Source organism: Cygnus atratus, chromosome 17 (assembly GCF_013377495.2).
Source record: "Cygnus atratus isolate AKBS03 ecotype Queensland, Australia chromosome 17, CAtr_DNAZoo_HiC_assembly, whole genome shotgun sequence".
NCBI lineage: Eukaryota > Metazoa > Chordata > Aves > Anseriformes > Anatidae > Cygnus > Cygnus atratus.
In genome coordinates this window covers 3108750-3133688 of record NC_066378.1, presented here as the reverse complement: position 1 = coordinate 3133688, position 24939 = coordinate 3108750, and the positions used below count along the sequence as shown (strand labels likewise).

The 24939-nt window shown below is 57.0% G+C and overlaps 1 protein-coding gene across 2 annotated transcripts; it reads right to left on the bottom strand.

Annotated features, from left to right (window-relative positions):
* Positions 1 to 3884: 3884 nt before the first annotated feature.
* TBX3 (T-box transcription factor 3) lies at positions 3885 to 17081 on the bottom strand. Of its 2 annotated transcripts, XM_035556917.2 has the most exons (8): positions 16677 to 17072; positions 15619 to 16063; positions 13491 to 13758; positions 12026 to 12172; positions 10050 to 10126; positions 8573 to 8730; positions 6545 to 7242; positions 3885 to 6117 (listed from the first exon to the last, which is right to left on the bottom strand). In XM_035556917.2, the coding sequence occupies exons 2-8, from the start codon at positions 16011 to 16013 to the stop codon at positions 5671 to 5673; spliced, it is 2190 nt and encodes a 729-aa protein (XP_035412810.1). In that variant the 5' UTR covers positions 16014 to 16063; positions 16677 to 17072; the 3' UTR covers positions 3885 to 5670. The 2 variants fall into 2 exon arrangements, with proteins under 2 accessions (XP_035412810.1, XP_035412811.1); XM_035556918.2 differs by having other exon boundaries at positions 15619 to 17081.
* Between the last annotated feature and the right edge of the window lie 7858 nt (positions 17082 to 24939).

Sequence of the window (24939 nt, the reverse complement as noted above, 5' to 3'; positions counted from 1 at the left end):
GTGTGCGGGGTGGAAGGGGGCTCGGGGGGGCTCCTGGCAAGACGCCGGAGAAGGGAAATTCGGATTTCCCCGCTCCGGTTCGCCCCAGCCCCGCCGTCGCGGCGCCTGCAGCACGGATCCGTCGTGCCCCCGGTGCCCCCAGGGTGCCCGGTCCGTGGTGTCAACCAGCAGCGCCCCAATAAGCAATCGCCCCATAAGAGCATCTTCCCCTCCCCGGGACAGCAAACGACCCGTCCGTCTGTCCGTCCGTCCCTAGGCAGCCAGGGCCGCCCGGGAGCGGAGCTGAGCGCTTCTTGCAGCCTCTCCCACGGCCACGCCGAGCCCCGCAGTAAAAACCCAGCTGCGGACCCCCGGGGGGGTCGCCCTGCCCTGCCCTGCCCGCCCCCAGCCCCACGCACCCCGCACCCCACGGAGCGGCCGTCGGTGGGCTCCCACCCGGGACACGCAGCCCCCCCTCCCCGCCGGCTCGGGTGCGCTCCGTACACACACGGCTGCTCTATTTTAAGCAACTCTATTTTTTTCCCCTTTTTCTTCCCCTCTTTTTTATTTTTTTTCCTCCTTCCCTTCTCCCAAGCCCTCTCCCTGCCTTCCCAAATGCGCTTCCCGGTGCAACCCCGCAGCCCGGGGCGAGGGCGGAGGCGGGTTCTGGTCCCCGCTTCCAAGACTTTTTTTTACGAACAATCGTTGAAAAGAAGGAAAAAACCTTTTTCTCTTCCCCTCGTGCGGAGGACGGAGGAGCCGCTTTGATCTGCGAGGCCTGGCGTGCTCCGAGCCCGCACGACGGCGGGGGGCGAGGGGGGGGGGGGCACCGTCCGCCGTGGGACCCCCCCAGGCAGGACATGAAAGGCCAAAAAAAAAAAAAAAAAAAAAAAAAAAAGGGCGGCCAGGGTACAGGGGATCGACCGAAGGGCTTCAATATTTCATATTCCTGGAAGCTGTCGAGGCCAAAACCAACAACCCGCCTCCCTGCCTCCCTCCCGGTGTTTGCAGAGGGCAGGAGCGAGGGGGCCGGAGCGCGCCGTGCACCGCGGCCGGGAGGCGAGGGAAGGGCCGGGGGGGGGGGGGGGGGGAATAAATTTGCGCTTGTAATCAATCAATAGTTAACTAATAGCGGAGCTTGGGCCAGGCAGGACGGCGGCGGAGCGGCCGCTCCGTCGGGCCCCGTGGAGGTGGCTCCTGTGCCCCTCCCCGGGCAGCACCGGTCCCTTTGGGTCGTGTCCCCATCCCCTGCCCCTCCTGTGCCCCCCTCCTCCCCCCCCCCGCTGCCCCATCCCCGCTTTCCCAGAGACTTTGCACCGACGGCCAAAACACCCCGGGGTGGAAGCCAACTCCGCTCCCAGGAAAGCCAGCAGCGAGCTCTGCCCTCCCTGGGGAATGGGGGGGGGGCACCTGTGTCCCCCCCTCGTTTTCCCCCCTCTCGGAGCCCCCCCCATCCCGCTGGGTGTCCCCCCCCCCACATCCCAAGCCGTGTGCCCCCCCCGGGGGCTGCCCCGCTCTGCCCGCACTGCCCGAGAGGTGGCGCCGCCGCCCCGCCGGACCCCCCCGCCGCCTCCCGGCCCCCCCCCCCCCAGCGCCGGGTCGCCTGCATCAGCCATAAAACCATTGAGGATATCAAGACAGGCGCCAGGTGAGTAATAGACAGGATAATCCAGAGAGATTGCTCGCTGTTTACCTCCATCCACAAGCGCCACAAGAGTTACTCATTAACGTTACTATATACAAATAAGATACACAGGAGATAAAGCCATTTGCAAGGCAGAGTTACACCTGCGGTACACGGATTTCTTGCTAGGGCATGGGGAGGGGGAGGTCAGTGTTAGGCCCGTGGAAGGGAGGGGGGAAATCCAGCAGGCTGAGCTCCCAGCACCCAAAAACCAAGCGTGCCCTGCAAAAGCGGCTACCTGATACCTGGGCCGGAGGGGGGGCTCTGAATCCGCAGTGAATTTCATCTCCTGATAGAAAAATCTCCCCCAAGCACGTTAACCGCCCTCCCTTTGCAGGAATTTTTGGGGGGGCAAGCACCAAGGGAGCGGAGAAAAAAAAAAAAAGCAAAAAAAAAAAAAAAAAAAAACACCTAGAGGTTCCTGACCCCAAATAAATGGCACCGACCTGGGGTTTGGGGGGGGGCCCTATGGCACCGAGAGGTGCCCCTGTGCCGGCTCCAAGGCCAGGGCTCGGCGGAGAGGAGAAAGTTGAGCCGGGAGGCTGTGGGGTGGCTTCACCGCCCCGACGGGGGGCAGCGCCTCTCTTCCCCCCCCCTCCGACCCTCCCGGGTGGCAAACGAGCTCCTGCTGCGTGGGGATGCGGCCCCAAGCCCTCAGCCGCTGCCTGCTCTTTTTTTTTTTTTCTTATTTTTGGGGTTTGTTTTTTTTTGTTTGTTTTGTTTTGCTTCGCTTTTGCCAGCCCCGACGGAGCACCCCGGCTCCACAAACACACACCACCCCCCCCCGCTCCGAGGAACATCAGCTTAACGTGACATTTCCAGCAGCCCTCACCTTGAGCCATCCGGGGGTGGGGGGGAGGCGGGCGGGAGAGGTGGGGAATAAAATCCTGCTCAGCCCAAACCTTGCCCCCCGGCGACCTGGCGGGCTGCATGCCCCGGCTTTTAAATACCCCCAACCCCCCCGGGATGAAATGGGAAGGGCCCCCCCGACCCGTGAAGGCGCTGAAACCAGCAGGAAAAAGGGGTCGGTGTGCAGGGGGGGTCACTCCGGGGATGCAGGCGGTGCCCGGCCGCCGCGGGCAGCATCCCCCAAAAAATCCCTGCCCAACCCCGCGGGGCTCCGGGGCTCGGGCAGGGGGCAGCTCTCGGGTGTCCCCCCCCAGGACCCCTCCCCCCCCCCCCCCCGAGGTTGTCGCAGCCCCTCGGAGCCTCTCGCAGCAAGCCCGGTGGAGGTGGAAGGCGACGTCCTCCCCTTCGGGAGTTTCCCCCCGAAAAGGAGCGAGGCCGGAAAGTGGAGGCCGGCCGGGGGGGCGCAGCCGGGAGCCCCCTGGCACGGCCGGGAGCGGCGGGGGCTGCTCTAAAAAGGGGAAAGTAATGCCCTAAAAAGGGGAAAGCAGCTCTCCGCTGGCACTTTCACCCACCGGCCCCCTTTATCTCTCTGGCGCAGGAGCCGGAGGCCGCGGGCCGAGGGGCAGGCAGAGCATCAAACAGGATACGGGCTGGAAGCACATCCTTATAATATTTATTACTGGCGGAGGATGAATCGCTTTCCAATATATGGGCCGCTAGCTGTTGAAGGGGGGAAGATGTCTGCGAGCAGGAGGAATATCCACGTCCCGTTAAAGGATGCGATCGGCTCCGTTCCCACCCAGCATCAGCCCAAGAGCAAGAAGGGGTGGAAAGGAACCCCACGCGTGTTCATGGGGTCAGTGGGAAGAGGTGCTCTGCCCGGACGGGAGGGATGAGCCCAGTAACATCATCACCTCTCGAGCACTCTACCTGGAAACTTTTGAGGAGGGCTGCGCATTAAATTTTAACCGATCTATTCTCCGATTCTTCACTTTTGCTTTATTAATTTATGACAGATAAAAGCATAGCTGAGCCATTCTCATTAACTTTTCAAATGCCACTTAATATCGTTCCATTAAAAGAGGTGACTTAGGAGCCTCTGGATCTGCTTGAAAAGAGAGAGGGAGAAAGACGCAAAAGGTGCATTAAACAGCTTGCTTAAAACCTGCACTTCCCAGCCGCAACCCAAAGCACCCGAGCCCGAGCCGACTGGTTCCTACCAGCTCCTTCCCCGAGAAAAAAGCTGAATATTGGGGAGGGGATGGGGTGGAGGAGCCAGGCAGGCGGGGGGAGACGGACCTGGCGGCCCCCCCCGGTCTCGCAGGCACTTTCAGGAAGGTTGGGGTGAAGGCATTTCACAGTACGCCCAAGACATTTCAATAAAAATTTATTGAAACTTCAGTGACTTTTAAAAGGGGGGAAAAAAATACAGGAAAAAAAAAAAAAACCTTCTCAACATTTATATAACACAAAATATACCTTCATTTTTTTTTCCTTTGAATCAGCTCTGAGCACCTGACTTTCAAGCCAAGAAAATATGCACTCACTCAAACAAAGACAACAATAAGCACAGTAGTAAAACTCCATCGTGGTACTATTTTCTTTCTTTTTTTTTTCCTTTTTTTTTCCTTTTTTTTTCTTTTTTTTTCTTTTTTTGGGACACCAAGGAAATGGGAAAAAATAATACAAAGTAAAGAAAAATCCTAGAATCTTCATCTTTTTCTCTCAAGCTACTGGAGAAGCCTGTTGTCATGTATTAACGTATAGAACTTTTTTTTTTTTTTGTGGTTGAAATTTTAAACGGAAAGTAGCACTTTTAACACTGAAGAAATCGAGGATTAAAAGCTACCGTGGCACGTTGGGTTTTCATTTTCTTTTAATTATTTTTTTTCAAGGTCTTTGATCATTTTTGTTTTGTTTCTTCTTCGCCGTTTGCAATCGGCTCCTTTAGAAAAGGACGAGGTCAGGTTTTCTGTGGGGAGCTCCAGTTTAAAAAGTGAGCACTTAGAATGGAGGCATTTCTCTTCTGGGTTGTTCTGTGTGGGTCGGGGTAGATGCTTAAAGGAATTACGAACTTGAAATGAAAACGACTACAAATAAAAACAGAAGAAAAAAAAGACAGCTGCAGTCGTATTTACAGAGATATGTACAATGTCAATAAATTAAAGTTTAATTTCGAGTATTCATATTCCACGTATTTACAAGAGTTATCAAATAATTACATAAATACTTTGTTTTAATAATAGTGTCCGCTTTTTTCTTCTTCTCAGTATGTTTAAACCTTGTTATTGCATATACAATTAAAGAGGGAAAGCTGTGATAAACCTACAGTCAAGCTACAGAGGTTTTTAGATAAAATAAATTCACTTTTTTTTTTCTTTCCAACTACACTTCTTATTGTTGTTGCTACAGGGAGGATGTTTAAGGTAGAGGGAAGAGGGTCTTATTTTTGTTTTTATTATTATTATTTCTTTTTCCCTGGGATTTGAAACGAGCATTAGAAATAAACAACAAAACCCCACCGAAATAAAAAAATAACCCCCCCGAAAAGCAGACTACTATGGAACATGCAAAAAAAGCCACCAACTGGCTCTCAGACATCACAATAATATTTTAAACACACAGCTTCCCTTAATATAGACTAAGAGGGTTATCGTTCACAACCCGTCCAGGAAACAACTGTTGAAGAACCGATATGCGAGTTACTTACACAGTTTTTTTTTTCGGAAAAAAAAAAAAATCACTTCTCTTATTTAATTTTTATTCATAAGTTTGTTTGGTGATTTTTTTATTTATTTATTTCGTTTTTAGGTGTTGGTGTTGTTTTTTTTGTGTTTGTTTGTTTCTTTTTTTACACAGTGAAGAAAAGGCTGGCGGGAGGCCCCCCCCCCCTCAGCCTCGCCGGAGACCTGGCCCGGCCAGCCTCGATGCTGGCAGCCTCCAGCCCAGCGCTGCCTCATCCCAGCCCTCCCACCTCGCCCCCCCGATACCTTTTTTTTGCCGATAAACGCGCACACAACGCCGGGGGATTTTATATTAAAAAAAATAATAATAATAATTAAAAAAAAGGGGGGGGGGTAAAAAAAAATCGCGGGACGGAGGCTGTGGTTTCTGTCGAACAAAGTGCACTGCGAGAGTGATTTGAAATGAGCTGGCGGCTACGGGGAGCCGCTGCGGGATCTGTCCTGCTTGGGGTCGAGGCCGCTGACCAGGCGTTGGATGTTTTGCAGTTCGCTGGTGGCAGCCTCCTTGTCGGCCCCCAGCTTGGGGGAGAGGGAGACGGAGCCGGACGAGAGGGTGGACGAGCGGCTGGTGAGGTCCGAGGCGGAGTCCAGAGGCCCGGCGCCGGGGCTGGAGGCCAGCCCGGCCGCTTTGGCCTCCCCGGAGGCGGAGGCGAGGCCGGGCAGGGCGGTGGTGAGGAGGCTGCTGCCGTCGGGCAGGGGCACAGGCAGCGGGTAGGGGCTGTAGCGCAGCCGGGGCCGCACGGCGTTGAGGAAGGGGTGCCGGTGCACCGAGCTGGAGGCTGCGCTGGAGGCTGCCGCAGCCGCGGCCATGTAGGTGTAGGGGTAGGGGAAGAGGCTGCCGAAGGGAGACATGGCCAGGCCCTGCGGGGGGAGGAGGGGGGGGGGGGGGGGAGGAAGGGGAAGAGAGAGGAGAAAAGTGAGAGGGGAGAAAAGTGTTAGCAGCGTGCGCCCCCCCACCTTGAACACACACACACGAAGGGTGTGAGTGCTGACACCGGCTGCCCCCCAGGCTAAGCTGCTCCCCCCTGTCCCCTCTGCTCTCCCCTGTCCCCCCCCCCAGCCCCACAGGGCAGCCCCGGGGCCGGGCATCCTCCCCCCATGCCCCCCCGACGGCTCCGCTCCGCACCGGGACTGCCCCGGGGAAGCCACCAAGACCCGACGGGGGTGACCCAGGGACCTGAGCCAACCCCCCCATACACACCACAAAACTTTCCCAAACCCTCCCCCCTCCTAAAAAAGCCCAGCTCCTCTTTACACCCCGCTCAGGAGCAGCCCCGTCGGGGCGTACCTGCGAGGCCAGGACGTGCTGCTGCAGGTGGAAGGGCAGAGCGGATGCTCCCGAAAGTCCTTGAGCTGCCGCCGTGGCCATCACTGTGTTATCCAGCCCCGAAACGCCAGCAGAAGCCCCCGAGACGGTGGCGAGCAGGGGGCCCATGCCCGCGGCCATGCCGGAGAAAGCCCCCCCCATGGCGAACTGCCCCGGGTGCAGCAGCAGCGGGTGCCCGTTGCCCAGCGGGTTGAAGAACTGCTGGCCGGCCAGGCCGGGGGGGAAGCCGAGGTTTTGCAAATGTCCCTGGCTCAGGTGAGCCGTGTTGTCGGTTTGCACCGTCAGGGGGGCGAAGGGCTCTTTGCCCAGCAGCCGGGGCTCGTCTCCTTTAGGGCCGTCCCGAAGGGGGCTTTTCAGCTCCTCGCCGCTCAGCCCCCCCCGGGTGCTGGACGAGATGGTGGCCGGGCTGTGGCGAGAGTCAGGGGGGGCTTTCTCCGTCCTCTCTCGGCTCCGGCTGGCTGCAGAGTCGCTGGGGAAGAAGTGGCTTTTGGGGGGGCTGCCCCCTTTCTCCCGGGGGTCTTCTCCCCCCGCGGCCGCGGCGGAGCTGGCGGGCGCTGGGGTGGGGGCCGTGGTCGTGCTGATTTTGCCCGACTCGCTCGCTTCCAGCAAGGGGTCGTCTTTGCTGTCCGCATCGCTGTCTCCCTCGCTGGGGCACAGATCTGCAACACAAAGGGGCTGGGATCCGGAGCAGCGCGTCCCTAACCTGCCCCCCCAGCCCCGGGGCCGGGAGAGAGGGGCACAGACACCTCCTGGCCGTCCCGAAATTCAGCCCCAAAGAGATGATTTTTAGTAAATAACCACCAGCCCCCTCCCCGGTTCCCACCGTCCAGGCGAGCTGAGGTTTCCCAGCGCACCAAAGCGGCTGCCACAAAAACTGAGCCCCCCCAGCGGCTCCGCTCCCCCCGGAGGCTGGGGCGCCGTTGGGATTTTGTGCCCTTTTCCAGACTTTTCAGCCCTTTCGACGGGCTTCGAAGTTTGAAATCCCCCCCCTCGCCCCCAGGCCTCCATCTCGCTGTGGACCCCCCCCCCCTTTCTCCTCCTCCTCCCCGAAGCGTGCACAGCTTCGCTGGATTCCTCTGCACTTCATCTCCTAATTTCAGCGCCCCAGGTGCGAAGCTCTGGTTTGCTTTTCGGGTCCCCTCCCAGCTCCCCTCCCCTCGGCTCGGCAGGACTTTAAACAAACGAGTAAAGCAACAACAAAAAGAGGTTGTTTCCTCCTCCCTCTGCGCTCCCCCCCCCCCCCTGCCCCTGGATGGATTAATACATGTGAAAGAGCTGCAGACAGCTTCCAACCCCGCACGGAGAGAAAGCGAGGGGGGACTTTTCTATAACAAAGTTCGGGACCGTATCCAGGGGAAAGATCCTTCCTCTAATAACAGAATCGGAGAGGAATATTAATGGAGTGACTCCAGTTCTGAACTTTTGCCCCGTGGTCTGTCTTTGCTCCCTTGACTCGGAGCTGGCTCCTTTCTGAGCCGCGGAGGGGGAGGACGAGAGGAGGAGAGGGGCCGGGGGGAGAGGGAAGGGGCAGGGGGGGGACGGGGAGAGAGGGGGATAGAGAGAGGGAAGGAAAGGAGGTGCGAGGGGAGAAAAGGAAAGAGGGGAGGAGGGAAAGAGAAGGAAAAAAACCAGATTGAGAAGGGAGAGAAGAGAGAGAGGAGTGGGAGAAGAGAGAAGGGAGTGGGAGAAGAGAAAAAGGAGTGGGAGAAGAGAGAAAGGAGTGGGAGAAGAGAGAGAGGAGTGGGAGAAGAGAGAAAGCAGTGCGAGAAGGGAGTGGGAGAAGAGAAAAAGGAGAGGGAAAAGAGAAAAGGGAGTGGGAGAAGAGAGAAAGAAGTGGGAAAAAGAGAGAAAAGAGTGGGAGAACAGAAAAAGGAGTGGGAGAAGAGAGCCCTGCGAGTGGTCAGGAGCGAGCAGGGAGACTAGGAGGCAGGGAGGCCAGGAGGCAGGCAGGCAGGCAGCAGGCTGGCTGCGCTCGGAGGCCGCTCTCACCTTTGAGGCTGGAGGTGCCGACGGCGGGCACGGCGGGGCAGGAGGACTGCGCGAAGCACTTGAAGGCCGTCTGCTCGTTGGACGACTCGTCCGAGGTGGCGTTTTCCTTCTTCTGCCGCTCGTCGTAGACCCGCATGGACTGCAGGGTCAGCTGCTTCCTGCCGGCCACACGGAGCCGCTGGGCGAGCGGTGGGGGCTACGCCCGGCCGCCCCCCCCCCCCCCCCCCTCCCGGCGCCTCCAATCCATCCCCGGGGGCCTCCAAACCATCCCCGGGGGCCTCCACCGCGGAGGCCGGCGCCCGGCTCGGTGCCTCCGGGAGGAGGCCGCCCGGGAGCTGTTAGCAGCGGGCCGGGCCGAGGGCAGATGTTCAAGAAAAAGGGGGGAGATGGGGGGGCCTGGGGGAGTGAGGGCACCGTTCCCCGGGGATCAGCTTTTAAGTGCGAGGATGTTGCAGAGCTACGAGCGGTCCTAATGGTCGCTAAGATGGCGAGGAAGCGGTTATTTTGTTAGGCACTTTATGTAATCTTTTCACCAACAATTAACCCGGAGTAAAATCTATTTATATTTAGAGAGAAATTAGAAATCGTTTCCGTCCTGTGGCTCCAGCCTTGGCTTTATTTTCACGCTGACGGACAAGAGGAGCTGGCATGTGTGTGTGTGTGTGCGTGTGTGCTGGGTTCAGTCCTGGGCACAGAGAAAGGCCTCTTGTTTTACATCACATTTCCCCTTTTTTTTCCTCTTTCAAAAAAATAAATAAATAAAAAGGAACTGACCCATTTATTCATTATCTAAAACCAAGTGCAATTGGCTAAAATATCGTGTCTCCTCTAACTAAACAAAACGAAGACTTAGTCCCCATCAAAGAAAAGAAAAAATCCCTTTCTCTATTTTAGCCAATATTAAGAAAATTAAAATTCTCGAGCCGCATTAAAACTAGTGCTGTCCATCTGTCTACCTGGAAAGAAACTGTCCCGCGGCTTTTTGAAAAATAAAGAATTCTCTATCATTAATTACTTCCATATTCGCGGGACACCCCTGTCAAAACAGTTTATTTATGTGCTTCTCCTCCACACTTTTCAGCAGTGCCCGCGAAAATGCATGGGGAGACTCAAGCAGCGATCAGCTCTGCCCTCACTTCGCCCCGTTTCCCTGTCCCAGATAGAAATGGTGGTGGTGTAAAATTGCTGCCTAAATGTTAAGGGGAACTTCTTTTGGGGGGATATTCACCGTCTTTCCCTTAATCTGCCGAGGCGGCTTTCGCCAGCCATCCCGTGCGATGTAAAAAGTAAACGTGGGAAGCACGCAAGAATTCACATGCAATCAGTTTTGTGTTATTAACGACGAGATCCTTATTAATTTTGGCGGGGGGAAGTGTGGTTTGGAGGAAACGCGAGGTGATTTTGACCTCTGCTCATGTTCGGAGCTTTGCACACGAAAAGCAAGTGAGGTGCCCATATATAATCTCTTCAGACTCACCTTTTTTCCCTCCTTCCATTCCCGGTGTCCCGAAAACCTTTGGCAAAGGGGTTGTTGTCAATTTTTAATTGAGTGATCTACAGGGAGGGAGAAAAAAAAAAAAGCAAAAAAAAAGCGGAGGGTTGTTGGGACAGAAATAAGGAGATTTCGTAAAACAACGAGCGACCCAACCCCTTCTCCCCGGATCCCGCAGCGCAGGCAGAAGCAGCACCCCCGGGCATGGGGCAGGGGGCAACGGGGGCTGGTTTTGGGGTGGATTCCGGCGTTTTCCCCAGCCGGCTCGGGGGCTGGCCGGTGACCCCGGCGGTGGTGGCAATGAAAGAGCCCCGTGTTGCTGCCACCGCATCGGAATGAATTTAGCCGTGCAATGCGATCCATGCGAGTTATGCCCGCGCTTAAACTCTTTAAATGCCATAATTAAACCGCAAAGGAATCATGCCCCCCCCCCTTGCTATAATAAAATACTTTATATAATCGCATTATGCCCCGCGTGTGCGTGTGTGTTGGGGCGCTGGGGGTGCCAGGAGCGACTTGATTTGGAGGGTGGGAGGCAGGGGAAGGTGGCTGCGTTTTTTGGAGTGGGCTCGGGGCTTTCCTCGGGATTCGGGCTGGGGCTGAGAACGGCCGCTTCTCCCTGCCCCCGCGGCCGGCGAAGGGAAGGGGGAGTCACAGGGGGGCGGAGGGGGGAGGGGTTGTCCCCACGGAAAGGATGCGGTGGGGCCGGGGATGCCCGCAGCACCGCGACCCCCGGCCGGAGAGGGGCAGCGGGACCCCCGCGGGAGGGCTGAGCCCTGCACTGGGTCCCCGGGCGGCGCAGCTCCCCCGGGACCTCCCCAAGCCCCCCCCCTCGGCGGGGGCAGGAGGCAGCGGGGAGAAAGCACGGCTGGAAAGCGGCAGGGCGGTCCCGGCTTTCGGCCCGATTTCATGGCAATGGGACAAACACGTTGCCTTCTGGCCGGCCGCGGGGCCAGAGCGGGGCGCGCAGCCCCGCCGGTAATCCCAAAGCAAAGTCTAACTCCCTGGGCGCGCTTTTTGCTTTCCGTTTCCTCGCCAACGGCCGGCCGCGGCCACGGGGCAAAGCAGCCCGAGCCCTGTAGTCCCAAGATTTCGGGAGCCCAGGGCTCGGCCCCTCCTCTCGCCCCCTGATTTTGAGCCGCGGAGGAGGCTGCCGCGGCCGGGCGCTGCGCATCCAGAGCCCCTGCCCTTGGCGCACACGCACGCAAAGTTCAAATTTATAGGCAGAAAAATAAAAGGCCCTTCTTGGCTCTTTCGCTTCCTTCCACTTGACTTAATTATCGTAAATTCGCCATTTGCTAGTCTCCCAAATATACCACCTTCGTTGTGAGCGACAATAAACCCGCAGAAATGGGAACGCAGCGTCTGCAGCGCTGCAAACTTTCTCACACTGGCTCTTTTAGACCTTGCAGCTAAATTCAAGCGAGATACCCCTCTCTGATCAGAGCATATTTCTGCACCACAAAAAATAATAAAACACTGCAGGATACGAAAAAAAATCATAATATAATAATAATAGGAACCAGACGTGCGCTCCAGCCTTATTGCCAATTGCTGTTAAAGGAGCTAAAACAGCACAAAGGCCAGGAAGAATTACAAAATCTCCAGCCACGCTGCTCTCCCCCCTCTGTCTTTCGACACACGGATCCGATTCTTTTTCTGATGCGTCTTAGATTAAATCCACACTGAAAGCAGCGATCCCCACCCCATCCTTTCTTCCCGAAAGAAGCCCCCCGGTCCCCCCCAACCCTCGACCCCCCCAGCTCCATGCCCTGCCCGGGGGCGGCTGGAGCACGGCGTTAGCAGAGCCCCCGGCCCCCCCACCCAGGGGCTTGGGGGGGAACCGGGGCAGGGGGGGAGAGGAGCAGGATGGGCTTCGTGATTTTGAAGGGAACACTGCAGAGTAAAAGCTCTCTTAAAAGCCAAAACACGTAAAACAAATCCTTTCTTAATCTCCTTACCTTATCATTCTGGTATGCGGTCACTGCGATGAATTCAGTCTCCGGGAAAACGTAGGTCCTGAACGTGCTGTAGGGCAGCTTGAGGATATCGTTTGCTCTGACGATGTGGAACCGGGGTTGGTACTTGTGCATGGAGTTTAGGATGGTCTGGAGCGGGGCAGCAGAGGGCGAGGAGGTGGGGGAACGACACGGTCAGAGCGGGCAGCACCCCCGCCTCGATTTTCTCCCCCCCCCCTCCAGCCTCCGCTCCTCTCCCCCTGCTCGCCTCCCCTCCGCTGCCTCCTCCCCGCCGAGAGCATCTCTCCGGGCACCACGCAGCCGCCTCCAGCATCCAGCAAAAAGCACTGACAGCTCCAGCTCGGCGGGGGGAGACCGGCCGCCCGGCGGCTCTACGGGGACTGGGGAAAGCCCTGCAGTGATTTCCCTACGAGCGGAGAGCCGGGGGAGGGGGGGGGGGGCGGGTTGGGAAGCTCGTCCGGGCTCCGGACGAAATGTCTTGTGATTTCAACGTGAAATGAAATAAAATAAAATAATCGCAATAAAAAAAAAAAAAAAAGGAAAAAAAAGGAGCAGCAGCTACAATAGCAACAACAACACGAGAGCCTTGGCTAGGTCTAATTGCTCGCCCCAATCCACTTAAGGCCTTCTGCGAGAGGCAAAAATGTATCGTCTAATCAAATCACAGGCAGCAAATGCAATCTTCAGCACATTAGAGATCCCCCGACCGCGGCCACCACCAGCACCCCCGGCTCCGAGACAGAGGCTTTCCCAGGAACAGAAAGAAACGGCAAGGATCGCCAGAGCACTTATCAGCACGTTTGTTTGATTTCACTCTTAGGGGCAGCGTTTTATCTCTGCACACCCAGTAAATGTAAAGGAGTGGATAGACATGAATGGGCAACTTGACCTCTGATTTTGGTTCCTGTTTATTTTCACTCCGGCTTGCTTTACATTATCCAGATTAATATATATTTAAATGTTTGCGTACTTGGGCCTTTAAGCCCTTTCTACACACATGCATATCGTTTTCCTATGCCTAAAAAGTGTGACCGTCTTTATTAAAAAAATATTATATATATATATATATTTATAAAGTCAACACAGCTCCGAGAAATATCGAGTTGCACTACGCTGGAAATATACCTCTCAGATTAATACTGAATGGCACGGATTGGGCTTTGGAAAGGTTACAGAATAAACTCGATTGTTTAATCCTGACCTCGGCAAGAGGAAAAAAAATCAAGGAATATTAGAAACCGGACACACGCACGTCAGCCGCGAGCGTGGAGAGGGCTATTTATTCCTCATTTTCCACCCATTTATTCCGCCCGAGTTCAAACGCCTGGGAAAGCTCCGGGCCGGGCGGCTGCGCTGCGGGGACAGGGCTGGGGACAGGGCCCGGGGAGTCCCTGCGACACAGGCAGCGGAGGGAAGAGGGGCTAAAGAAGGGGGAAAAGGCACTCACAAATCCGTGCTTGTCAGAGATATTGTTAGTGAGCTTCAGCTTGTGAAAGGTGACGACTTTGGACATCCATTGTTCTCCGGTGGCCGGGCTGTCCGGGTGGATGTACATTCTCTTTGGCATTTCAGGGTCAGCTTTGCCGGCTACCATCCACCGGGAATTATGGAATTTGTACCTACAATCATCAGCCGCCACAATATCCATCAATAAAATGTACTTGGCCTTTTTATCCAGTCCAGTGCATCTCACTTTAAATGGAGGAAACATTCTCCTACGGGCAGAGAAGGGGAGAGGGGAGATAAGGAAAAGACAAGATGAAAAAAGAAAAAAAATAATAATTACAGCGTTTAAGTAAGCTCCTGGAGCTTGGTAGCACATCTACCAAGAGCTCACTCAGAAGCAGAAAACTCCCCCCCCCCCCATACACACAACATGAAGGTTTTCCCCCCGCCCCCAGCGAAAAGATTTTTCAAACGCTTTAAAAGTTCCAGGAAAAAATCGTCCCTCGGATAAGAGGCGGAGGGGAGCGGGGCGTATTCCCTGGAAGTCAGCAGGCACCTACCCTCTTCCATTCCTAAACAGCAAAGCCTAATTTGGGTCTCTCAGATCTCTTATTATTCTTATTATTTTGCCTGCTGAACAAAGAAATAGGAAAATAACACTCTCCGATTAAAAATACTCCTCGCTTCCATAACCCGCTCCATCTATAAAGAGCGGAGGGGGGGATTTTTTTTTTTTTAATCAACAAAGGAGGAGAAAACCCCACGGTGAGGGAGCTGCCGTGGCTCCCACAACGCTGCAAGGTCCCAGAGCCTGATATTTGTGCAGAGGGCTCTCTGCAAAGCACGCTCCCCTCTGCTCCTAAGTCCAGCTCGAAACTGCAACAGGATACCACAAATTTGCTGTTTATTATATCGAGTGGTTGGCATTCAGCAATCGCAACTTAAAAGGAAACACATGACTTTGCAACATGTAAGAGCACCTAGCACTCGCCGAGGCTTTTCGCGCAAAACTTTTGACCACAATTAACAGAGAAAACTTAGAAAAGGCAATAAAATGGGCCGGGAGATTTTTTTCCCCCCTGCTGATGTTAGTATATTTTTTTTTCCCTGAGCCTGTACCCTGCAAGTGGTGCACTGCGAGGAGGTGAAGCTCCTGCAGGGCTGCTAAGGGCGACCTAGGAAGACTTTTCAGGAGTGGCTTCCTCGAGTAATTCTTCTGGCAAATTACACGTGAATTGTTTGCTACCTTTCTAGGGGTTGCGCATTAGAAAAACAGCCGAGTGCGAAGGGTTTTCTCACTACGTGTCATCACATCAATAGGTAGAGTTGTAAAAGAGCACAGATGTCAATTAGTAGTGAATATAGAGAGGGGTTTCAGACGTGTAAACCTATAAAATGCAGAAATGCAGAGCGTGTACGCACCGTGTATGTTCATTCATTGAGACGTGAAGGTTATATAAATACAGAGACACACAGCACGCTCCTGCAGGAGCTGCAAAACCTTTCCCTGCAGCTCAAGCAGCCCCTCTGCAGCCCGTGTGGGAGCGCCGGCTGTTTTTGTCAGCTTTTTGTGCATTTCCACATGTAATTAGTCAGCACAAATGCATGTCTGTATCGCCGCAGAGACAGAAGCACAAGCGAAGCAACTGATAAACTGAATATCTCAGCCCTCCTGCAGCTACCACCTCACCCGCAGAGATATGCCACTGCAAATATATATATAATTTTTGCTATATTCCCCCTCTCTCTGTCTTCAGGAAGAAAAACTCCAAGCAGTTAGGCTGTGATCAGGCCGGCGCCTTTTCCAGCCCCAAATTATTTTCCTTCTGCTACCAGAAAGTATTAAGCTGCTGAACCATGAAGAGCCCCCCTCGCCCCCTGCACACGCACCCACTGACCGGGGGCCGGGTCGTGTGGTTCAGCAGTTCAGCCTTTCCCTGCAGCGTGGTGCCCAGAGACAGGCTGAGCACCTCAGCTGCCTGCAACTTTTCCTAATTTCAGAGGAACCGAGCTCCACGGAGGCAGCGCTGGAGAAAGAGCCTTGCTCTGGAGCAGGCTGCTGGGGTGCAGAGACCGAGGGGTGGGGGAGAGAGAAAAAACACAGCACGAACCCCCCGACTCGGACCTACCTTCCCGATTTGGTGATCACCATCTCCGTGCCTCTTTTATGGAATTGTTCCCAAAGCTCTTTGGCCTCCAGATGCACTTTGGGGTCATCTTCCACCTCTTCTTCTGGCTCCAGAGTTTTTAAAGGCCTCAGATGGGCTGCTGCCTGGTGGCCCAGGGAAGAAAAGGGGATCCCAGTCTCTGCGGCCCCCACTAACTGATCCATGATGGGTTTAGCCAGAGCCCCCGGCAGGGAGAGGGCGGCCGCCCCGTTGGGAGGCAAAGCCAGAGCCGGGAAGAAGGGAGGCTGATGTCCCAGCACAGCGCTCATGGCAAAGTCCGGTGCCCGGTGAGGTAAAAAAGGATGATAAGCCATGCTTGTCCCAGGGATTACTGGATCTCTCATCGGTATATTCATCCACTCCACTCCTCGGTCTTCCTACTGCTGGAGTAGTCCTGGAGTGGGTTCTAACAGCACATCATGAAGAAGAAAAATTAAGATAATAACAATAACAGCGATAAAGCACCAAAAAAATAAAAATAAAAAAATAGGGTGGGGGAAACAAGCTCTAGACAGCACAGTACATGGGGGAGAGGCAGAACTTCTACAGCCTACAACTTCCCGAGCCGGGGCACATCCCCAGCCCTCGGGACAGCGGATTAACAGGATTGTTCATTATTAGTCGTGCTCTTTTTTTGTTCTGTCTCTGCGAGTTTTTTTGTTTTGTTTTGTTTTGTTTTTTGTTTTGTTTTTTTCCTGAGTGGAAGTCCTTGCGCTCGAAAAGAAACGCCGAAGAAGGGGAAAAAAAAAATCCACCGGGCTCGCAGGCTGCTCCTGTTGCCGCAGAAGGGCTGGACAAGCCGAGATCCTTTTTCTTCTTCTTCTTCTTTTTTCTCGTGCTCTCAGTCCCCCCTCTCTTCTTTCGTTGCGGAGGGTGACGGCTCCAAGCTGGCTTTTCTTTTTGGGTGGCTGGCTTTGCCCCCCCCCTCCCCCCCACCCCTCCACCTTTCCTCCGTACGGTCAGGCTGCAGAGCAGAGGCTGGCAAGGGAGGGAGAGCAGAAAGAAGCAAACAAACCCACCCCCCCTCGGCGACCGAGGACGGCTCCTCGGCAACCTTCAGGCAGCGGCAGCAGCAAAAACTTGGAGGAAAATCTCGTTTCCGCCTCGCCTTCCCCCCTCTCCGAGCAGGAGCTGGTCAGAGTGCCCTGATTTCCATCAGGATCTCTTCTTTCTTTCACCCTCCTCCTCCTTTTTTTTTTCCCTTTCTCTTTAAAAAAAAAAAAAAAAAATCGGGAAGAATTATACTCTTGTCTCCGCTCCAGCAAAGGAGAGAGGGAGAAAGAGAGAGGGAAAGAGAGAGAAAGAAGGAGAAAGGGGGGGGGGGGAGAAAGAGAGAAAGAGAAAGGGGGGGGAGAGAGAGAGAGAGAGAGGGAGAGAGAAGGAGCCTCTCAGCTCTGAGAATTCCCTGTGAGTCTGTGCTCTGCGTGCACCAGATTGTATGGATGTGTTGTGGGTTACAAGGGAGCTGGAGCCTCCTTGATTGGCTCTTTGACGCTTTCGGACCAATTGTGTGGCTCCATAGGCGTGGTTTTGACAGGTCGAGTGGAAGGGGGACAGAGCCGAGTTATAAAAAGAAGGTGTCGGAAACTGTAACGCTGCAGCAAAGCATCACTAGTACTCCGTGCCGTGTGAATATGTCAACATGAGCACGGAGGGGAGGGGAGCAGGCGAGCCGGGAGCCGCCTCTAGGGGGGGTGCTCGGGGCCGCCTCGCCCCCCCCCCCCGCCCCGGCCGGCCCCGGCGAGCTGGGCACCGCCGCTCGGCGGCCCCCCCCGGTAGGAGCTTCCACCGCTGCGGCGAGCGGGAGGAAAAGGGAGAGGAGGGGTGGGGGGCACACTGGGGAAGAGCGGGGGGGGGGGTCCGGCCCCGGGTGCCCCCCACCGCAGCTCTGCCAGCACCCGTGGAGAGAGGATTTTGGCGGGGGGGGGGTTGAAGGGAACGTGTCCGCACCCCTCGTGCCCTCCCGCCGCCGCTCAGCGGTGCCCCCCCCAAAATAAATAATTGGAAAAAAGTTGGTTTTTTTTTTTTTTTGACTCGGCAAGCACCCCCGGGACTGGGCTCGGGCACTTTGCTCTCCCCAAAGCCCGCTGTTGTTGTCGTGGGCGGCTGCAGCCAGGCAGGGGCCGCTCGGCTCCGCTCAGCCCCGGCTCCGCCGCCGGTAAAGGCTGCGGGGTGAGGGGTGGGGGTTAAAAAGAAAACCATGAGTTTTTTATTTTTAATTTTATTTTGTAATTATTTTTTCCCTTTCCGTGGCGGTGGGGAGGAGTGCGGCAGCTCGGCTGCCACCGGCGCCGAGAGGGTTACGCTCCCACACCCCTCCTCTTCCATGAGGTGTGCGGGAGGAGACGGGAAGTGCGGCTTTCCCTGCGCCCGGCCCGACGGGGGGGGGCTGGCCCCGGCCCCCTCCTGGCCCCGGCCCGCTGGGAGCCGCTTCCCTGCGGGAAAAACATCACGCGTGGGTCCCCGCCCGGCCCCACGGAGAGGGAAGCTCCGGGCCAGGATGCGCCTGGGAAGTTTTGTTTTTTTTTTTTTTTTTGAGACATGTTCCTGGGGGGGTGACAGCGCAGGGCACCGAGATGGGGGTTGTGAGTGTCAGATTGTGCCCCTCCCCCCCTTCCTATCCACCCCCCCCAGAAAGCTGCTGCGTGTCTGTGGGTGCGCGTTTGCGGCGTGGGTGTGCGCGTGGGGGAGGGGGGCGTCCGTGGCGCAGGGGGCGCGCAGGGCACGCGTGGGTCGGACGGGATGTCCCGGCACCGAATCACCCCCCCAGCCGGGGTTGGGGGGGGGCCCTGGGGGCTCCCCCCTTCTTTCTTTAACGAGGGGCAGAGAATCCTCCGGGAGGGGAGCGGCGGAGCGGGGCCGCGGGGGCTCGGCGCTGACGGCGCGCAGATGGGAGCGGAACCTCTAAAGTGATTAGCTCTTCTAGCATTGCATTTTTGACGCACATGGCTAAGAGCGCTTGGCGCCAGCTTGGTGAAGTCCCTGTAGTAACCAGCGTCTAGGATCGCTTTGCATTCACCAAAATATCTCCGCTTTGGTCGGGGGTGGGGGTGGATGGAGAAAAGAGGAGGAGGGAGGAAAGGAAGCGGGAGTAATGCATTCAAAGAAAACGGGGGGGGGGGGGGGGGGGGGGGGGGGGGGGGGGAAGACAAGGGCGGGGGGGTGGGACTGATGTGTTTCAAGAAACCAGGAGCCTGGCTGCCCGCGCAGCGCTCGGCGAGCTCTCATCGAAGGGACAGAGCCCCTCCGGCCCCCCTTGCTCCCAACCGAGACTCCGGCTCCTGCCTCCAGCCGAAAGCCCGACACCTTCCCCGTAACGGAGCCCACAGCGAAGGCCGGGCGGCTCGGGGAACATCGCCGCGATTCTCCCCAGCCGGGCCTTCGGGCCGTCGCGGGGAGCAGGAGGGTCTCTCCGTCTCTGGCAGGAGAAGCGCAGCCGCTGCCAGCACCGCCTCGCCCCGCGCCCTGCGCCCGCCGGCCCGGTGCGCACCCCCGGGGCCGCGGCGGAGGCCGGAGCCGTCGCTGCCCCCCGCGCCCGCCCCGCACCTTGCGCCGCTTGCTCCGCACCCCACCCGCGCGGCGGCCTCGGAGGAAAAAAAATAATAAATAAAATTGTTTGCCGCTTATGATTCCCAATTTCAGCGTCTGGCTAATGGCGTGCAAACTTCCGCCAGTTCCGAGTGACCTCCCCGACGAAGCCCCCTGGAGACTCGTATTATGAAGGGAGGCTGCACTAATCTAAGATCAAAAGCGGGAAGGTGCGAACAGTCTTTGTCTCCCTTCGGCCGCCTCATTCCCCCTCCTGTGTGTGATAAATCTACCCTGGCGCCGACTGCGCGCTGGATGATTAATTTGCAAGCAAACAAAAGGGACCTGATGGCCAGCCATCTTAGTTAAATATTGGCCAGTGCTTCCAGCTACTTGTTAGCCGCCTCTTCGCCAGAAATAAATAAATAAGCGAGGCGCAGAAATAAATAAATAAGGAGGCCCGCAGAAATGAATAGCCAAGGGGAGGAAAGAGGGTAAGAAAAAAAAAAAAAAGAAAGAAAAAAGAAAGAAGAGGAGATCAGAGCGGCCGATGGCGAAGGGCCGGGAGCCCGGTGGAGGTGGGAATGGGGCTGGTCGCGGGGGGAGGCCGGGTGATAGCACGCGGAGATAGCCGGCTCCCCCCGCGCCTCCCGGCCGGGCTGCACCAAGGCCGACACTATCTTGGCTCTTCAAAGAGGCATGAAAGGTCCCCGCTGTCTCCCCGGAGAGCGGCCAGGCCTTTGGCTCTCTAATCTCGGAGCGCAAAGAGCCAAAGGCCGGCCCGGGGGGGAGGCCCCCGCCAGCCTCCGCTCCCGGCTGCCTCCTTTGCCGGCTCCTTACTGCTTTTTTTCCCCGGTTCAACTCAGGCCGGAGGGAGAGCAGAGCTGGCCGGGCCCTGGGTCTGGCTGCCGAGCGGCTGGGAGAGCCCCGCTCGCTCAGATTTCGCCCTCCTAAGCAACTTTGAGCGTTTGCACGAGAGAGCGGGGCGTGCAGCGAGCCTGCCCCGCGCTTGTGTGCTCGAGGTGTGGGAGGAGAGAGGCTCTCGCTCTCTCCCGGTGGCCTGAAGAGCCAGCTGGAGGAAGAAGGCAAGAGGAAAAGAAAGGCTTCCGAGCCCACACGTCCTCTCCCAAGCCTGCGGGAACAGCTCCGAGGCGTGCGTGCGTGGAGGGCTGGTGTGCGTGCTGCGAGGCCCGTGTGCGTGTGCACCGGGAGGCTGCGGGGGTGGGTGAGACCGAGGGGGGGGGGGGGGATTTGGGAGCTAGGGTACACCACAAATCCCTACTCCAGCACCAAAACCTAATCCTAACCCTGCACAGCCCCTGTGCTGGCACCGGACGGCGACAGGCCCTGCTGCGCAGTGAGCAGGGCCAACGCTGCCCTGACACCACGTCGGGGGGGGCTCACACCCTAATCTTGGCCTCCCCTTATCCCACCGCACATCCCAAGCACCCTGCCTCCCTGCCGCCCCGCACCCTGCAGGATTCACCCACCTCCTCCCTCCCTTTCCCCCCCCCCACCGCCCCATGCCGCAGCCTCCGCTCCGTCTCCAGCCCTGGGAAGGCGACACGCCGCCGTGGCTGAGCTGTGTTTATCCGAAATAAAATGCACTGGGGCTCGTTTACTTTGGCAGGTTTGCAGTAAATACGCTCTCGAGCGCGGGGGGCGGCTGGCGAGTGGCGATTACACGCTTATTCCGAGGGAAACTCTCCCCCCCCTGCTTTCGCAGGCCCTTCCCCATCCCAGCAAAAGGTGTCGGAAAATGGGGGCCGGTGTTGACACAGCAGCTCCATCCCGGAGTGGCACTGTAGGCTGCAGGCATAATGAAGTGGGTCCCTGAGGGAGCGAGTCTATATACTTGGACTACATAAACTGCTGCGGGGGAACGGGGAGGGGGGAGCACTGCAACAGCTCTTGGCCTTCCCTGCGCCACAGCTCTTCCTCCAACTGCTGGCTGAATTTTGCGGAAAGCCCGGCCTGAAAAACTTTGCGAAGTAACCTGCCCGGGTCCAAAAGAGCATGGCGAGGGATTAGAAACAGTAAGCAGGAAAAAAAAAATAACAGCAACATGTCTCTCTCTGACCAGGCTGGGCCCCACTGTGTCCCACCGCAATCACCCGGGCTGTGCCTGTGTCTGGGCACTGAAATAGAGGCAGGGAGGGGGGGATCAGGCTCCTGGGGCTTACAGGGCTGGGGGGAGCTGGGGGATGGCTTTACACATACCTCATCGGGACACCGGGAAATGAAAAAAAAAAAAAAAAAAAGTGAAAGCTGTGTCAGGGGAAGGTTTCTCATCCTCCAGCCTTCCCTGGGATGTGTCTCTATGGGAAAGGCTGCTGGTGGGGCTGCCGAGCCTCTGGGGCCTGGCTCCTGTAGGTCCCAGAACTGCTCAAAGCTCCAGCCACGTGGCGAGCCCCCTTTTCCCCTATACCTCATCCCACCCTGACTGTCTCCAGTCCCAGCTGCATGGCCACAGATGGGAGACAGAACAAGCGAGCCCCCAGGTGCCATCCCACAGCTCCCCACTCCCCAGCCAGGCCCCTTTGGGGCCAGGACACAGGATCACCACATCCCCCTTGGCCTTTTGGAGGCACTTTGGCCCCACTATCTCCATCCTCTCCTTGAAGCATCACCAACACACACAACACTTTTCCCCCCCTGGCCTCACTCCTTTCACCAGTGGGTTTCCAGCAGAGGCACAACAAGAGCCCCGCTCCCCCCTCGCTCCCCACCCTGATCCTTCTGCTTCCACCACCGCTGGCTGGGCTGAAATTGTAAATAGAGTTCGCTATTTGGATAAGGATTTCTTTCTTTCTTTCTTTTTTTTTTTTAAATAGCCAGGCGTATACGTACAGTTTGCCGCTCAGGAAGTGGAGCTAATTGTCGTTTCCTATAGTCAAACAGATCTATCTTTTCAATGCTGTCTTTGTGCGTGTGTGTGTCTGCGTGCGAGAGAGCGAGCGGGAACGAGTGGCTACGTTTATTCAATTATTTAAACACACACACACCACAACAACAAGACAGAGGAGGGACCAGCCGGCCCGCAGGAGCCCTCCAGATGCGGCGTTGTCGTCCCCCCCCCCCCCGCCTCCAGCAGAACGAGGCACCGGGCGAAAGAAACCCATTTTATCTGCTTTGACCATCAGCCGTGTTCCTCGGCAGCCCAGCCCAGCCCAGCCCAGTCCAGCCGCTTTTTCCCCCCACCTCCCTAGGGGTCTGCCCCGAGTCCCGCAGCCTGGGGGCGGGCAGGCGGCACCCCCGGGCCCCCGGCAGGCGCCGGGCTGTGGCAGAGCCCGGGGGGGGGGAGCCGGGAGCCTCTGGCCCCGGCGCTGACACACTTTGCTCCCATTTTCCTCAAGATGCCACGAAGTCACCCGGCGATCGATTGATACCTCGGCCCGGGGGAGAAAAGGGAGGAGGGGGGTACCCAGCTGTTGCAAAAGGACATGGTAAATCTAATCGGGGCTACTGTCAATAGAGAAATGACAGGGAAGAAGAATTGGCTTCTTAAAGTCTGCTGAACTAACACTCATCATGGAGCCGCGGACACGTATTCTCAATCGGAGCCTGGTATCCATTACTATTTGCCTTACTAGGTTTCAATTAGGGAGAGATATAACCCCCGCACGGCCCCCCCGGGCAGGAGATAAATGAAAGGGACGAGGAGGCACCGGCCAGGTCCCGTCTGAGCGCCACGTTTGTCCCCAAAGCCCGGCTCCTGCCGTCCCCAAGCCAACCCACCCGGCCCGGCCCGGCTCCCGGCGGGGGTCCCGCTGCCTCCCCCCTTCTCTCTGCTCCTCGTTTGCCTTCTCCTGTTTTCCCCTGTTACCGAACCCCACTTCCAGCCCCTGTTGCTTTCCGTTTTTCTTTTCCTGTCCCCGATTCCCTCGCGGCAGCCCCCGCGCTGCATGGATGCGGCATCCCGGCGCTGCAGCCGTCGGGGCTCCCCGACAAGCGCTCCCTCTGCTTTCCTGCAAGAGCTCACCCCCCCATTTCCTCTGAAACCCCCCCAGCTATGCAAGATGAGCCTTCCAGCTCGCTGCCACCCCCGCAGCAAGCGGCCACAGAGCTTCAGAGCCCCCAAAGGCAGATGATCGCGCCGCACTCTTGCAGCAGAGGCGCTCCGGCGGCGGCCCGGGAAGCTGGGCACGGCTCAGGTGCAGCGGCCGGATGGAAGAGACCCCCCCCTTAAGCCCCCCACGAGGGTCCCAGCTCGTCGGCTGCGGGACAGACCCGGAGCAGGGGACCCTCGGTGTGACCTTGTGCCCAGCGGTTTCATTACGCTTTTTCCCCTCTCCTGTTATAGCCCAAAGTGTTCCCAGAGTAAAGAATGAAATGCTAATAATTAAAAATCAAAAGAAGCTGCTGATTGCTGGGGGAGAAGGGAAGAGCTTCGCTTTTTCATGCCCCAGTTAGGAGGTTATTGGGGCGCCTGGGAACGGATTTTTCCTCCCCTGCAATGTTTGACCCCCAGCATCTGCCCGCAGCCCCAGCGCAGGGCGAGGGAAGGGCTTCACCCTCCCCGCGGTGGTAGGGGGGCTGCAAAAAGCAGCGCAAAGTTCCCCCTCGGCCCCGGGAAACTCCTCGGTGGGGGAGAAAATTCTCTGTAAAATGTGGCCACAGCGGCCAGCCTGAAGGTGACACCCGACGGGCGGGAGGGGGGGAGCGGTGGGCTGCGCCCCCGCGGCACCCCACAAGGAGATGCTGGGCGGGGAGAGCCCTCTCCTCCCTCCCTCCGCTTTCCAGCTCTCCTTGTCGAAAGAGGACGAGACCCCGGGGGCTAAGCCGCCCCGTGGGGCTGGAGGGGATCCGCCAGCCCCCCCCCGCAGCATTTCGCTGCCCTCGGGGCTCCGGGTAGCCCTGCTGCCAGCCCTTTTTCCTCCGGCACGTCGAGGCACCGGCGGAGTGAAGCGCATTTCTCCCCATCCCCATAGACGCACGGCCCAGCAAAATCCCCCCGAGATGGTTTCCGTGGGGACCAGCAGAAGCTGGGAACATTTTTTTTTTTTTTTTTTTTTCGCAAAAGGGCTCTTCGCCGACTCTAGGGCGTGGGAGGTTTTGCAGCAGCGCCGTTTTAGTTTAGTTCAGTATTTTTGAACAAACTTTAGCTTGATTTCCGGAAAGCGCAAATGCGCGCACATGGGAAAAGTGAAAAAACCGGTCCTTCGGGGCCAGCCGAGAGGGGGAGATGGGATCTGAACCCCCCTACAAAAAGAAAAAAAAGAAAAAAAAATAGGAAAAAAAAAAGTAACACAGGGGGAAGGATCCCGTGCTTTTACGGTTTGGAACTACTTTGAATTATTTGCTTTTAATGACACACGTGCCTGAAGAAAAAGACAGGCTCTGCTTTCGATCTTGCACTTGCTCCTGGCTTTTTTACACGCGTGCGTGCGTGTGTGTGTCCACACGAGAACATTTTAGGGCACCGCTCCACGGCCGGGTTTCTCTCTCCCCATCACACCCCCCCCGCCCCTTCCCTCTGGACCCAAACCAAGGCGCAGGCCACTCTTGCTCCTGCCCTCATTACTCCTCTGCTGGGCTTCAGAAACGCGGGCAGAGCGCTCCTCTCGAGCAGCAGGGGTGTTGTGCACATTTATTAAACCCAGATGAGCCGGGAGTTGGGGCATACGGAAAAGATTTCCAATTAAAGCCGAGCGGAGCAGGGCGCAGCCGGGCTCCGCGGCGCAGGTGTAAACAATATTTGGGCAGCTCTCGCTCCGCTTCCCGGAGCGGCTCCTTGCCCTCGCTGGGAGGAGA

Coding starts and splice junctions, on each gene's coding strand:
- TBX3 (XM_035556918.2), bottom strand. CDS start 16,013: ATGAATATACCGATGAGAGATCCAGTAATCCCTGGGACAAGCATGGCT. Junction 12,173..13,490: donor TCTCTGACAAGCACGGATTT/GTGAGTGCCTTT, acceptor GCCCCGCTCCAG/ACCATCCTAAACTCCATGCA. Junction 6,118..6,544: donor AGCACGTCCTGGCCTCGCAG/GTACGCCCCGAC, acceptor CTCCCCCCGCAG/GGCCTGGCCATGTCTCCCTT.